The following is a 12,723-nucleotide window of genomic DNA, read 5'->3' as shown; positions in this document are numbered from 1 at the left end:
TCACCCTCCCCTGGCCACAGAAGCAGCCCCTGGAGGAGGTGCCACCCACGTCCTCACCCCCAGGCTCAGCAGGGTCCTTTGGGCAGTGCATCCAGCCATGGGTGGGCTGTGAGAGCAGGGCCAGCAGCCCCCTCCCCCAGCAGGAAGCCCAGCCCAGAGGTGAAGCAGAAGAGCCCCATGAGGGCTCCCTTCATGGACCTGGGGGCCTCAGTGCAGGCAAACTCCAACCCTGTGGAGAGAAGAGAGGGAGCAGCTTGGACCCCCCCGAGGTTCCTCTGCTCAACCCAAGCTGCCTGCTGGGCTGGCTCTGGTGGGTGCCCTGGGGGGAGGGCAGAGGTGGGCAAGGCTCACTGGAGATGCTGACTAAGAGCTGGCTGATGCTGAGGAGCAGGTGCTGAGGGACTTGCCACCAGACTGGCAAGGTGGCAGCCTCGTAGAGGTCCTGGCCAAGGAGCTGCGGCACCACCCGGCTGTGCCGCACGTACCGCAGCCGCTCCCGCTCCAAGAAGCCTGTGGGGGTGAGGACAGGGAGCTGGGAAGCCACCAAAGCCTTGCCTGTGGCATCATCCCTGCCCTGCCCGGGGCCTACCTGCTGTGAGGATGGAGGTGAGGCTGAAGAAGGTGCCCAGGGCCACCCGCCCGAGCGCTGAGGGCAGCAGCTTGCGCCGGGCGAGGAAGGGGTCGATGATGTGGTTCTTCAGGGGCACCAAGGCCAGCAAGACCACCAGGTTGGCCAGGAGCAGCCAAGCAGCTGGGAACTGGGGAGCAGAGGCAGGTCAAGCCCTTTGCCCACCCTGGGGAGCTCAGCATCTGGTGGGGCACCAGCACCTTGTCAGCTCCACGGAGCTGCCGGCCTCGTCCCTCACCGAGTAGGCACCGTGCTGGAAGGTGCTGGGGATGTGGAGGTGAAGAGCTTGCAGCTGATAAGTTGCCTGGATCTGAAAGGCAGCAAGGTGGTGGCTCCAGGGACCGTCACCTCCTGGATGGACTCAGCACCAGTGGTGGTCCCTGCCTGGGGCAGAGTCGCCCTCACCTGCGAGTAGACCATCCAGTAAGGGATGAAGGTCAGCAGCACAGGCAGCACCCGGGACAGCGCCTGGAAGTTGGCAAGGTCCTCCTCGGGTGAAGGGGCTCCAGGCTGGGCTCTGCTGCTGGGGAGAGGGTCCTCAGCCTCCTGAGTGCTCAGCCTGGGGAGAGGGACAACGTAGGAAAGGCCAGGGCTGGGAGAGTTCAGCCCCACGCAGATCTCCCGAGCTTCTCACCTGGCCCTGATGTCCCCCAGCCAGGCACAGCCCAAGTTCCTCAGGGCCAACTTGATCATAGAAGAGACCTGGCTGCCTCTGGGGGGCTTGATGATGAAGGTGGGGGTGGCCAGGAGGAAGATGAGGAGAGCCAAGGCCAGGCAGGCAACGGGGATGAGGCAGCTGGCCAGAAAGCTGATGTGCTGCTGGACAAAGGCCACCAGCAGCAGGGAGAAGACAGCCCCGATGTTGGTGCTCCAGTAGAACCAGTTGAAGAAGCGGCCTGTGGCATCACCACCCTGCTCCCTCACCTGCCAGAGCGGAGGGATGGGCCCCAGGGCCGGCTCTGAGCCTCCCCAGTGCCCAACTTCAGCCCTAAGCACAAGGTTTCTGCTTCAGCCCCTGCCCCACCACCCTCCTGTGCCTCCACATTGCCCCCCTCCCACCAGCCCTCCACACCTCACCTCCTGGTTTCTCTTCCTCCTTCCCCCATCGGGGCTGCCCCGGGGATTTTTGAGGGGTTTGGAGGTGATCTGTGGGGTGCCACCCCCTCGTGGGAGCCTGCAGCCCGCCCTTGGGCTCAGCAGAAGGGGGAGGGAGAGCCCCAGGTCTGCGGCGGCCCCTGCGGGATGCGGCGGCCGGGAAGGGGCGAAAGGGGAAGGGACAAAAGGAGAAGCACCTCACCTGCTCGGCCCCGAAGGGGCTGAGGTTGGCTTTGACGGAGCTGACTCCCAAGGCCAAGACCAGGAGGCTGGTGTAGACGGTGGGGGCACAGTAGAGCTCGGGGGGGCGGCCCTGGCACGTCCAGGAGCAGTTGCGGAGGGCGGGCGGCGGGCAGCTGCCCGCACAGCGACAGGCGCCCGTCCAGCGTGGCGGTGAGGGGCAGCACGCAGCCCACCAGCAGGCACAGGGCGAGGCTGAGCACCAGGCTGCCGCAGCGCCCGAGGTAGACGTCGGCCAACCAGCCACCGACGGGGGAGAGCAGGTCCGAGGCGGCCAGGAAGAACACGGCAGCCTGGGAAGCTTGGCTCGCCCCCCAGCCGAGGGTGCTGCCGCTGCTGAGGTAGAGCCCCAGGCTGCCGGAGATGCTGAAGAAAGCCATCCCCCCCCAGAGCCTCCACCACCAGCACGGCCACACGCCCCGCTCCCCGGCCCTGCGGCCCCCGGGCCCACCCCCAGTAAGGGGCTCCGCTCCCCGCCGTCCCCCGGCCTGGCCATGCCCTGCCCGACGGCTCGGGTCTGCTGCCCGTCACCCCTCTAAGTGGGCAACCGAGGAGCTGCTTGTCCTGCCAGCCTCCAGTCTCTGCCCGCTTGGCCCCTCGCTGGGCTGGACACCCGGCTGGGTGATGATCTTCAGCCTCCGGTCCCGCTCCGCAGCTGTCAGTTCCTCATTCCTGTCGAACACACACATCATGTGACAGCCAAGGAGGCTGCTCCCTCCTGGGGGCTTCCCCAGGCCGCCCAGCTTGGGCTGGGGCTTTGCTCAACCCGCACACGATCGCCCCCGAGCCTCCTGGGTCCTCAGCTCCTGCTCATCCTCCTCCTCCAGTGCACCTCTGGGTCCTCAGCCCCTGCTCATCCTCCTCCTCCAGTGCACCTCTGGGTCCTCAGCTCCTGCTCATCCTCCTCCAGCACAGCTCTGGGTCCTCAGCTCCTGCTCATCCTCCTCCTCCAGTGCACCTCTGGGTCCTCAGCTCCTGCTCATCCTCCTCCTCCAGTGCACCTCTGGGTCCTCAGCTCCTGCTCATCCTCCTCCTCCAGTGCACCTCTGGGTCCTCAGCCCCTTCTCATCCTCCTCCTCCAGTGCACCTCTGGGTCCTCAGCCCCTGCTCATCCTCCTCCTCCAGCACAGCTCTGGGTCCTCAGCCCCTGCTCATCCTCCTCCTCCAGTGCACCTCTGGGTCCTCAGCCCCTGCTCATCCTCCTCCTCCAGTGCACCTCTGGGTCCTCAGCCCCTGCTCATCCTCCTCCTCCAGTGCACCTCTGGGTCCTCAGCCCCTGCTCATCCTCCTCCTCCAGTGCACCTCTGGGTCCTCAGCCCCTGCTCATCCTCCTCCTCCAGCACAGCTCTGGGTCCTCAGCTCCTGCTCATCCTCCTCCTCCAGTGCACCTCTGGGTCCTCAGCCCCTGCTCATCCTCCTCCTCCAGCACAGCTCTGGGTCCTCAGCTCCTGCTCATCCTCCTCCTCCAGTGCACCTCTGGGTCCTCAGCTCCTGTTCATCCTCCTCCAGTGCAGCTCTGGGTCCTCAGCTCCTGCTCATCCTTCTCCAGCACAGTTCTGGGTCCTCAGCTCCTGCTCATCCTCCTCCAGCACAGCTCTGGGTCCTCAGCTCCCTGATCCTGGGATTTCCCCCTTGCTCTGGAGGCATCAGAGCCCCACATAACCCAGAGTTTGCCCCTCCCCACCCCCCAGGACCAGTATAAACTGGGCTAGAGCCAAGCTCAGGGCTGCCACCCCAGCTCCCCACCATGTCCCAGCCCCCCCAGTGCACTAGGCTTGGTTTGTCTTCAGCCCAGTTTGATGAGGGAATGAGGCTTGGCTGGGGCTGGGGGTGCAGTTTGTGGCCTCCCCACAGCCCCCAGCATCCCTCCCCATGGCCCCCAGCATCCCCACAGCCCCCAGCATCCCTCTCCATGGCTCCCAGTATCCCCACAGCCCCCAGCATCCCTCCCCATGGCTCCCAGTATCCTCACAGCGTCCAACTCCCACCATCCCACCAGCCCCTTTTAGCACCCCTAGCATCACCCCAGCATCCCCTTAGCTCCACAGCCCCTGGCACCCCTCCTCACAGCTTCCAGCATTCCCTTCCAGACTCTGGGATATCCACAGCTCCCACCATCCCCACAACTTCCAGCATCCCACCAGCTCCTGGCATCCCCCTGGTCCCCAGCATTCCCAGCACCCCCATGGCTCCCAGGCTCTCACCAGCTCCTGGCATCCCCCTGGCCCCCAGCATTCCCAGCACCCCCATGGCTCCCAGGCTCCCACCAGCTCCTGGCATCCCCATGCCCCTCAGCACCTCCACAGCTCCCAGTAGCCCCCCTCCCCTCGTCCCCCCCACCATCAGGCAGCCCTACCTGGCAGAGGGACAAGGTCTCTGGCTCCTGCTGGTCCCACAGCCTCCTCTTGTCCGCCTCAAGCCCCACACTCGGCTCCCATCACCCCATGGAGCTCCCAGAGCCTGGAGGACCCTGAGGCCACGTCCCCAGCAGTGCTGTCCCAACCCCCCGGCACGGTGCCACACCAGGACCTCGAAGGTCCACAGGTGCAGAGCCTGGAGTGGTTCCTTCCTGCCCCTGTGGCTCCCACCACCCTGAGGGATGCCACAGGCTCACATCGTGGTCCCCAAGAGGACCTCAGCTCCACTCAGCCCCACCAGAAGCAAGCAGGATGAGGCCACCCCCCCCCCCCCCCCTCGCTCTCCTCCTCCCCCGGGGTGCTGAGCTGGCTTCCTGCAGCCCACGGCCACGGAGCAGAGAGCAGCAGAGAGCACGGGCAGGTCACATCCAAACCATGTCCCCCAGCTCCTGAAGGCAGGAGGAGGTCACCACCCCGCCCTCAGCTGGCCATGGGGCTGCCCCCCAGCTGCTGAGCAGGATGGAGGGGCCCTGCCTGCTCTTGGTGGCTCTCTCGGCCCTGGTGCCTGCACAAGGTACGTCGGTGTCTCCCCCCAGCCTCTCCCTTCCTGCCCCTCTCTGCCTGCTGGCACCCCTTGGCGCCGGCCCTGCCCCCTCCCTGGCTCCCAGTGGGGCAGGGGGGGTGCGGGGTGCCCGTTGCTGGTGGGGGTTGGGGGCTGAGCCCTGCTGCTCCTCGGCTCTGCTCCACCCCGAGGTGCTCAGCGTGGCCATTGCCACCTCTGCCCTTCCTCGGTGTGGCCCTCCCCGTGGGGAGGGGGGGGCCCTGCTTGGCCTTGGGGGCTTCGAGGACCCTACCTGGGGGCTGGGGGATCTGGGGGCCCTAAAAGTCCTCTTGGGACCATCCCAGCCTTGTGGTGCCCTCCTGCTTCTGGCAGCTGTGAGCCAAACCCACCCTGACTGCTTGTGCCAGCAGGGTCACCCCTGGGTGGTTTGGGGGCACAACATCCCTTGGTGGGAGTGAGGGAAAGAGGTTTGGAGGCCACCAGGGTCACCCCAGGGTGGTCTGGGGGGGACAACATCCCTTGGTGGGAGTGAGGGATGTGGGTCTGGTGGCCACCAGGGTCACCCCAGGGTGGTCTGGGGAGCAATGTCCCTGGGTAGGAGTGAGGGAAGTGAGCCTGGTGGCTTTGGGGGGGACCCTAAAAGAGGTCTTGGGGACAGCCCAGGCCAGCAGCAGCAAGCAGCCCCTCTCCCTCAGCAGGGCTGGTGGGCAGGGAGGCAGCAGGGTCGGCAGCACCTCCCCAGCTCAGCACCACCCAAGGCTTCGGCTCTGCCAGCGGTGAGTCTTGTCCCAGCGGCCCCTGCTCGGGGCCACATCCTGCTTCCTCCAGCCTGTGAGCAGAGCCCAGGCCAGGGCTCGGTCCCAGGCCACATCCCTTCACCCCGAGGGTCGATGTGAGGAGCCCAGGAGTCAGCTTTAGGGGCGCAAGGGAGCCGCAGCCGCGGGCCCTGAGCAGGCTGCTGGCGGTGCCACCCGTTCTGTGCCAGCCTGGGGATGGCATTTCGGCCACCATGCCCCAGCACAGCAGCACTTCTGGGGCAGGGGAGGGGGCGCTGAACATTCCTGCACCTCCTCCATCTGCCCCCCCCCCAGTCTCCTCACGGTCTCCATGCCAAGGCACCCTTTGGTTTGCCATCTGCCAGCTGGCAGGGCAGGGGGCGAGGGAGCAGCCCCAGCTCCGCTGCTGGCAGCAGCCAAACCTTCTGCTCCAGGCTGGAGACGATCCACAAAGGGGATGAGGGAGGGGGGGCTTGTCCCCCCCAGCACCCACTGACCTCACTCCTCCTGCCACCTCGGCGGCTGCCAGCTCCCAGCCGAGCTTTTGGCGGGGGGGGGCATCTGTCTGGCGGTATGTCCATCTGTCCCGTCGTCGTGCTGCCACCTCCTGTCCGGCTCCAAGGGGTCGCTCGGCTCAAAACGGGAGGGGAGATCCTGGTGGGCTCAGCCCCTCACGCCCTGCTCTGCCCCTTGCTCCTCGCAGCCCCCAGGGCGGCAACAGCACCTCCCAGGACCCCGGCGGGAAACACCTCGGGGGGCACCAGGTGAGCGTAGGAGAGACCTCCCTGCACTCACGTTTGGGTGGGCAAGGGGCTGGTGGCACGGGAGGGACCTCCCTGCACCCACGTTTGGCTGGGCAAGGGGCTGGTGGCACGGGAGGGACCTCCCTGCACCCACACTGGGGTGGGCAAGGGGCTGGTGGCACAGGAGGGACCTCCCTGCACCCACACTTGGGCGGGCAGCAGGATGGCGACACCTCCGCCCCCTGCAGCTGGCGGCCCCGGGGGGTGGCCCCGGGGGGCAGCCCCAGCGTCCCCTCCACCTCTTTCCTCTGCCCCTGCCCCAGGTGCCAGGGCGCTGAGGCTGGTGGGTGGCCGGAGCCGGTGCGAGGGTCGAGTGGAGCTGGAGCTGGAGGGGACGTGGGGGACGGTTTGTGATGACGACTGGGACCTGGCCGACGGCGACGTCGTGTGCCGGCAGCTGGGCTGCGGGGCGAGCCCTGCGCGCCCCCGGCGCCGCCGCCTTCGGCCGGGGCGAGGGAAGCATCCTGAGGGACGAGGTGGGATGCGAGGGCCACGAGGAGCACCTCTGGGAGTGCCCAGGGGAGCTGCAGCACGACTGCAGCCACAAGGAGGACGCCGGCGTGGTGTGCTCAGGTGGGTCTGGGGGGCGCTGGGCTGGGGGGGGACACCGAGAGGGGTTTGGGCTCCGAGGGGGCAGAGGTGCCAGGGAGTCACAGAGTGGGTTGGCTGGGAAGAGAGCTTCAAGATCGTGAAGCCCAACCCTTCCCCCAGCACTGCCAGGGCACCACCAAACCCTCAGCACCACAGCTCCAGGGCTTGGAAACCCCTCCAGGGATGGAGACTCCAGCACTGCCCTGGGCAGCCTGGGACAGGCCTTGACAACCCCCAAGGGCAACAAATTGTTCCTCATGGCCAACCTAAACCTCCCCTGGGGCAACCTGAGGCTTTCTTCTTATCTTGTCCAGCCCCCACCTGTCTCCAGCATCCTTGCAGGGAGCTGCAGAGAGCCAGAAGCTCTCCCCTCAGCCTCCTCTGCTCCAGGCTCAACACCCCCAGCTCCCTCAGCTGCTCCTCCCCAGCCCTCTTCTCCAGACCCTTCCCCAGCCTGATTGCCCTTCTCTGGCCCTGCTCCAGCTCCTCAATGTCCTTCTTGTGCTGAAGGGCTCAAAACTGCCCCCAGGATTCCAGCTGTGGTCTCAGCAGTGCCCAGCCCAGGGGACAATCCCTGCCCTGCTCCTGCTGGCCACACTCTTGCTGCTCCAGGCCAGGCTGCTGCTGGCCTCCTTGGCCAGCTGGGCACCCCCTGGCTCATCTCCAGCTGCTGTCACCAACCCCCCCAGCTCCTTTCCCACCAGGCAGTTTCCACTCTGCCTCCAGCCTGGAGCCTTCCTGGGGTGGTTGTGAGCCAGGTGCAGCACCCAGCTCTTGCCCTTGGTGAACTTCATGCCATTGACCTCACCATGGATCCAGCCTGGCCAGACCCCTCTGCAGAGCCTCCTGAGCAGGGTAGAAGGGGCAGAGCAGGTTGGCCACCTCCCTCCCTGCTCTGTGCCCACAGAGCACCAGGAATGGAGGCTGTCTGGGGGCCGGGACGGCTGCGCCGGCCGGGTGGAGGTCTTCTTCCGCGGGCTGTGGAACACGGTGTGCGACAGCAGCTGGTACCAGCTGGAGCCCCGGGTGCTGTGCCACAGCCTGGGCTGTGGGGAGCCCCTCCAGCACCTCTCCTTCGACCACACCTTGCCTGGCAAGATGCTCTACGAGTGTGAGAGCCCCCAGCCCTCCCTGGCCCACTGCAAGTGGACCTACAACAAGTCAGCTCCCTGCTACCAGTCGCGGGCGGCCGGCGTGGTCTGCAACGGTAGGGGACCCCCTGTGCCCCCCTCCCCTTGCTTGTCCCCTTGGGTCTGGGCTCTGTCCCCTTATCTGTGGCCACCAAGGTCCCCTTGGGTCTGAGCTCTGTCCCTTTATTCATGGCCACCAAGGGCCCCTTGGGTTTGGGCTCTGTCCCTTTATTTATGGCCACCAATGTCCCCTTGGGTCTGGGCTCTGACCCTTTATTTGTGGCCACCAAGGTCCCCTTGGGTCTGAGCTCTGTCCCTTTATTTATGGCCACCAAGGTCCCCTTGGGTCTGGGCTCTGACCCTTTATTTGTGGCCACCAAGGTCCCCTTGGGTCTGAGCTCTGTCCCTTTATTTATGGCCACCAAGGTCCCCTTGGGTTTGGGCTCTGTCCCTTTATTTATGGCCACCAATGTCCCCTTGGGTCTGGGCTCTGTCCCTTTATTTATGGCCACCAAGGTCCCCTTGGGTCTGGGCTCTGACCCTTTATTTGTGGCCACCAAGGTCCCCTTGGGTCTGAGCTCTGTCCCTTTATTTATGGCCACCAAGGTCCCCTTGGGTTTGGGCTCTGTCCCTTTATTTATGGCCACCAAGGTCCCCTTGGGTCTGGGCTCTGTCCCTTTATTTATGGCCACCAAGGTCCCCATGGGGTTTGGGCTCTGTCCCTTCATTTATGGCCACCAAGGTCCCCTTGCTTGTCCCCATGGGTCTGGGCTCTGTCCCTTTATCTGTGGCCACCAAGGTCCCCCTGCTTGTCCCCATGGGTCTGAGCTCTGTCCCTTTATCTGTGGCCACCAAGGTCCCCTTGCTTGTCCCCATGGGTCTGGGCTCTGTCCTTTTACTTCTCCCCTCCCACTCATCTTCTTGTGCCCCTCCACCCCTGCTCTTCTCTTGCCAGGCTCCCAGGGCTTGCAGCCCCCAAGCTCCACGACCGTGGTGGCACCAAGCAACAGCACCCTGCTGGGTGGTGAGTGTCCTGCAGAGCTTCACCCAGGGCCTGGGGCTGCCTGGGGCTGCCTGGGCTGCCTGGGCAACCTCCCCTCCCCCCTCCTGACCTGGAGGAAGGGTGCCCGAGGTGTGAGCAGCTCTGTCCTGTCTCTGTCCCAGCTGAGGAGGGTTCTGAGGCCATGGGGATCCTGTCCCCTCTGCAGCTGCCACTCTTTGTCGTCTGCCTGGTGCTGGCAGCGCTGCTGCTGCTCGCTGTGCTGGCCTTCACCATCGCCCTGCTGAGGCTGAGGAAGAGGAGCGGTAAGGAGCCCTCGGGGTAGGCTCAGGCCACGAATGAGGCGTGGTGGGGTCGAAATTCAATGCTCCCCCCCTCAGCTGGCACTGCCTGGGGGCCAAGCCACTTAGTGAGTGCAATCTCTTGTCCCCCACAGCCCACCCCGTGTCCCCCCTGGGTCTAGCCGGCCCGGTGCTGATGAGCCACAGCGCCCAGAGCCCCAACGCCACCTCTGGGACCCCCAACGAGTACAGGGAGCCCCCTCCCAGCCTCCCCAAAGCAGCAGGTAGGGCTGCTAGGGCCGTGGTGTCCCCATGGGGGGGGGCTGTAGGGCAGGAGGTCCTGGCTGGTGATGGCTGCCCCCCCCTCCATCTCACCCCCCAGACCCCCCAGTGCCCCCCGCCAAGGACCCCGACCCCGACTCCGACTCGGACTACGAACACTACGACTTCAGCAGCCAGCCCCCCGTGGCCCTCTCCACCTTCTACAGTGAGCCCAGCCCCAAGATCTCCACCCCCCCCAGCCCTGGGACACCCCCCCCCCACCCCCCAGCCTGCCCGGGGGTGCCCCTGGGTGCCCCCGTTGATGCCCCCTCCCTGCCCTCCCTCCAGACTCCCTGCGCCGGCAGCCTGGGGAGCAGCAGCTCCTGCTGAAGACCACCCCGGGGGGCAGGGAGCCCTCCCCTGCAGCAGGTAGGATGTGCTGGGCACCCACCCCTCTGTCCTGCAGCAGCTAGGGCACGATGGGCACCCATCCCCCTGTCCTGTGGCGCTGGGCACCCGCTCCTCCTGCCTATGGGTGGGTGATGTGAGCCCTGTGCCCCAACAGTGCCCCCCAGGCTGGGCCCCCTGTCCCGTGGCAGCTCTTCCACCTCTTCCTCCTCCTTTTCCTCCTCCTCCACCGAGCCCTATTGCAACGACACGGCACCCACCGTGCAGCCCCCCACCCGCGGCACCCAGGGCACCCACGACCCGGCAGCACCCCCCACCCACGGCTGCACTGACTGCCCTGGCACAGGTGGGCACTGCCAGGGGGGCGGGGAGTGGAGCAAGGGAGGGGACAGGACCCCTGAGATGTGAGCAGGGATGGAGAGAGACCAAAGATGGGAGCAAGGGATGGGGACAGCCCTGGAGACAGGGAGCAGGAGTGGAGAGAACAGGGCTGGAGAGACCTGGGGATGGGAACAGGGATGGAGAGACCTGGGGATGGGAGCAGGGATGGAGAGATCTGGGGATGGGAACAGGGGTGGAGAGACCTCAAAGGTGGGAGCAGGGATGGAGAGACCTCAGGGGTGGGAGCAGGGATGGAGAGACCTCAGGGATGGGAGCAGGGCTGGAGAGATCTGGGGATGGGAACAGGGATGGAGAGATCTGGGGATGGGAACAGGGGTGGAGAGACCTGGGGATGGGAGCAGGGCTGGAGAGACCTCAGGGATGGGAACAGGACTGGAGAGATCTGGGGATGGGAACAGGGGTGGAGAGACCTCAAAGGTGGGAGCAGGGATGGAGAGACCTGGGGATGGGAACAGGGGTGGAGAGACCTCAAAGGTGGGAGCAGGGATGGAGAGACCTCAGTGGTGGGAGCAGGGATGGAGAGACCTCAGGGATGGGAGCAGGGCTGGAGAGACCTGGGGATGGGAACAGGGCTGGAGAGATCTGGGGATGGGAACAAGGCTGGAGAGATCTGGGGATGGGAGCAGGGATGGAGAGATCTGGGGATGGGAACAGGGCTGGAGAGATCTGGGGATGGGAGCAGGGGTGGAGAGATCTGGGGATGGGAGCAGGGATGGAGAGATCTGGGGATGGGAACAGGGCTGGAGAGATCTGGGGATGGGAGCAGGGGTGGAGAGACCTGGGGATGGGAACAGGGATAGAAAGACCTCAGGGGTGGGAGCAGGGATGGAGAGACCTCAGGGATGAGAGCAGGGATAGAAAGATCCCAGGGATGGGAGCAGGGCTGGAGAGACCTCAAGGGTGGGAGCAGGGATGGAGAAACCTCAGGGATGGGAACAGGGGTGGAGAGACCTCAGGGGTGGGAGCAGGGATAGAAAGACCTCAGGGGTGGGAGCAGGGCTGGAGAGACCTGGGGATGTGATCAAAGATGGTGACAATCCCAGGGAGGGAAGGGGAGTGAAGGACTGCAGGGGATGGGAGCAGGAGGACGGGAGTGGAAGGGTGCAGCAAGTGCCCCTGTCGCCCCCAGCTCCCCCAGCAGTGCCCCGTGTGCCCAGCCCAGCGCCGGCCCAGCCCGGGGCGCCAGCCCCAGCAGCTCCAGCAGCCGACAGCTCCAGCACCTCCTCGGGGGAGTGGTACCAGAACGAGCAGCCCGGGGAGCTGTCCGCGCACACCGGTGAGGACCTCCTGCGGCTGGAGGGGCACAGGGGGGCTGCAGGCTTTCTCTGTGGCCCCCCGGCACCCACCTGATGGCCACTGTCCCTCCCAGGCTGCTCAGCTCCAGCCTGGCCCTCGAGCGGACACGAGTGGGACTCTGACTCTTCGGATGGCAGCGACTACGACGACGTCCAGGGCTCTGCCCGCTGAGGCCGTGCCAGGGCAGGCAGAGGGCCGTGGCAGGGCACACAGGGCACCAGGGGCTTGCCAGCAGCTCCTCCGGACCTCTCCAGACTTCTCCTCCTTGCCAGGGCACCGATCCCGGCGGCATCTGGAGGACGTTTGGCGCAGGAGAGCTGTGCCAGGCTGCCAGCTGCCATTAAAAGCTTCTCTCAGGGGTCCCTGTGTCCCTCAGCCAGAAGGGTGACAGCTCACCATGTCCCTTGGCCACACAGGTGGCAGGTCACCATGTCCCTGGGCCACAGAGGTGACAGGTCCCATGTCCCTTGGCCATGAAAGTGGAAGGTCACCATGTCCCTTGGGCACAGAGCTGGCAGCTCACCTTGTCCCTTGGCCACAGGGGTGGCAGCTCACCATGTCCCTTGGCCACAGAGGTGGCAGCTCACCATGTCCCTGGGCCACAGAGGTGACAGCTCACCATGTCCCTTGGCCACACAGGTGGCAGGTCACCATGTCCCTTGGCCACAGAGGTGACAGGTCACCATGTCCCTGGGCCACAGAGGTGACAGGTCCCATGTCCCTTGGCCATGAAAGTGGAAGGTCACCATGTCCCTTGGGCACAGAGCTGGCAGCTCACCATGTCCCTTGGCCATAGAGGTGGCAGCTCACCTTGTCCCTTGGCCACAGGGGTGGCAGCTCACCATGTCCCTTGGCCACAGAGCTGGCAGGTCACCATGTCCCTTGGCCACACA

General features: G+C 65.8%; 2 protein-coding genes across 2 annotated transcripts; one reads left to right on the top strand and one right to left on the bottom strand.

Annotated features, from left to right (window-relative positions):
* Nucleotides 1-57: 57 nt before the first annotated feature.
* Nucleotides 58-2,344, bottom strand: LOC137440493 (solute carrier family 15 member 3-like; the record flags this gene model as incomplete). The annotated part of the gene is given in 9 exon segments (XM_068136729.1): nt 58-130; nt 132-229; nt 352-510; nt 590-758; nt 867-938; nt 1,034-1,187; nt 1,263-1,552; nt 1,926-2,070; nt 2,072-2,344. Coding segments are annotated over 9 exon segments (1,432 nt in total), but the record flags the coding sequence as incomplete, so codon positions are not given.
* A 4,280-nt stretch (nt 2,345-6,624) lies between these two features.
* Nucleotides 6,625-12,223, top strand: LOC137440494 (T-cell differentiation antigen CD6-like). Its single transcript, XM_068136731.1, is given in 11 exon segments — nt 6,625-6,867; nt 6,869-7,034; nt 7,960-8,259; nt 9,138-9,206; nt 9,347-9,487; nt 9,619-9,747; nt 9,846-9,950; nt 10,073-10,153; nt 10,290-10,478; nt 11,664-11,810; nt 11,904-12,223. Coding segments are annotated over 11 exon segments (1,668 nt in total). The 3' UTR covers nt 12,002-12,223.
* The last annotated feature ends 500 nt before the right edge of the window (nt 12,224-12,723 follow it).

The sequence above is a fragment of the Melanerpes formicivorus genome, unplaced genomic scaffold (genome assembly GCF_026170545.1).
Source record: "Melanerpes formicivorus ecotype bairdi unplaced genomic scaffold, bMelFor1.0.p_v2 SCAF_3085, whole genome shotgun sequence".
NCBI classification, from domain to species: Eukaryota; Metazoa; Chordata; class Aves; order Piciformes; family Picidae; genus Melanerpes; species Melanerpes formicivorus.
This window is presented reverse-complemented; position numbering and strand designations above follow the sequence as displayed.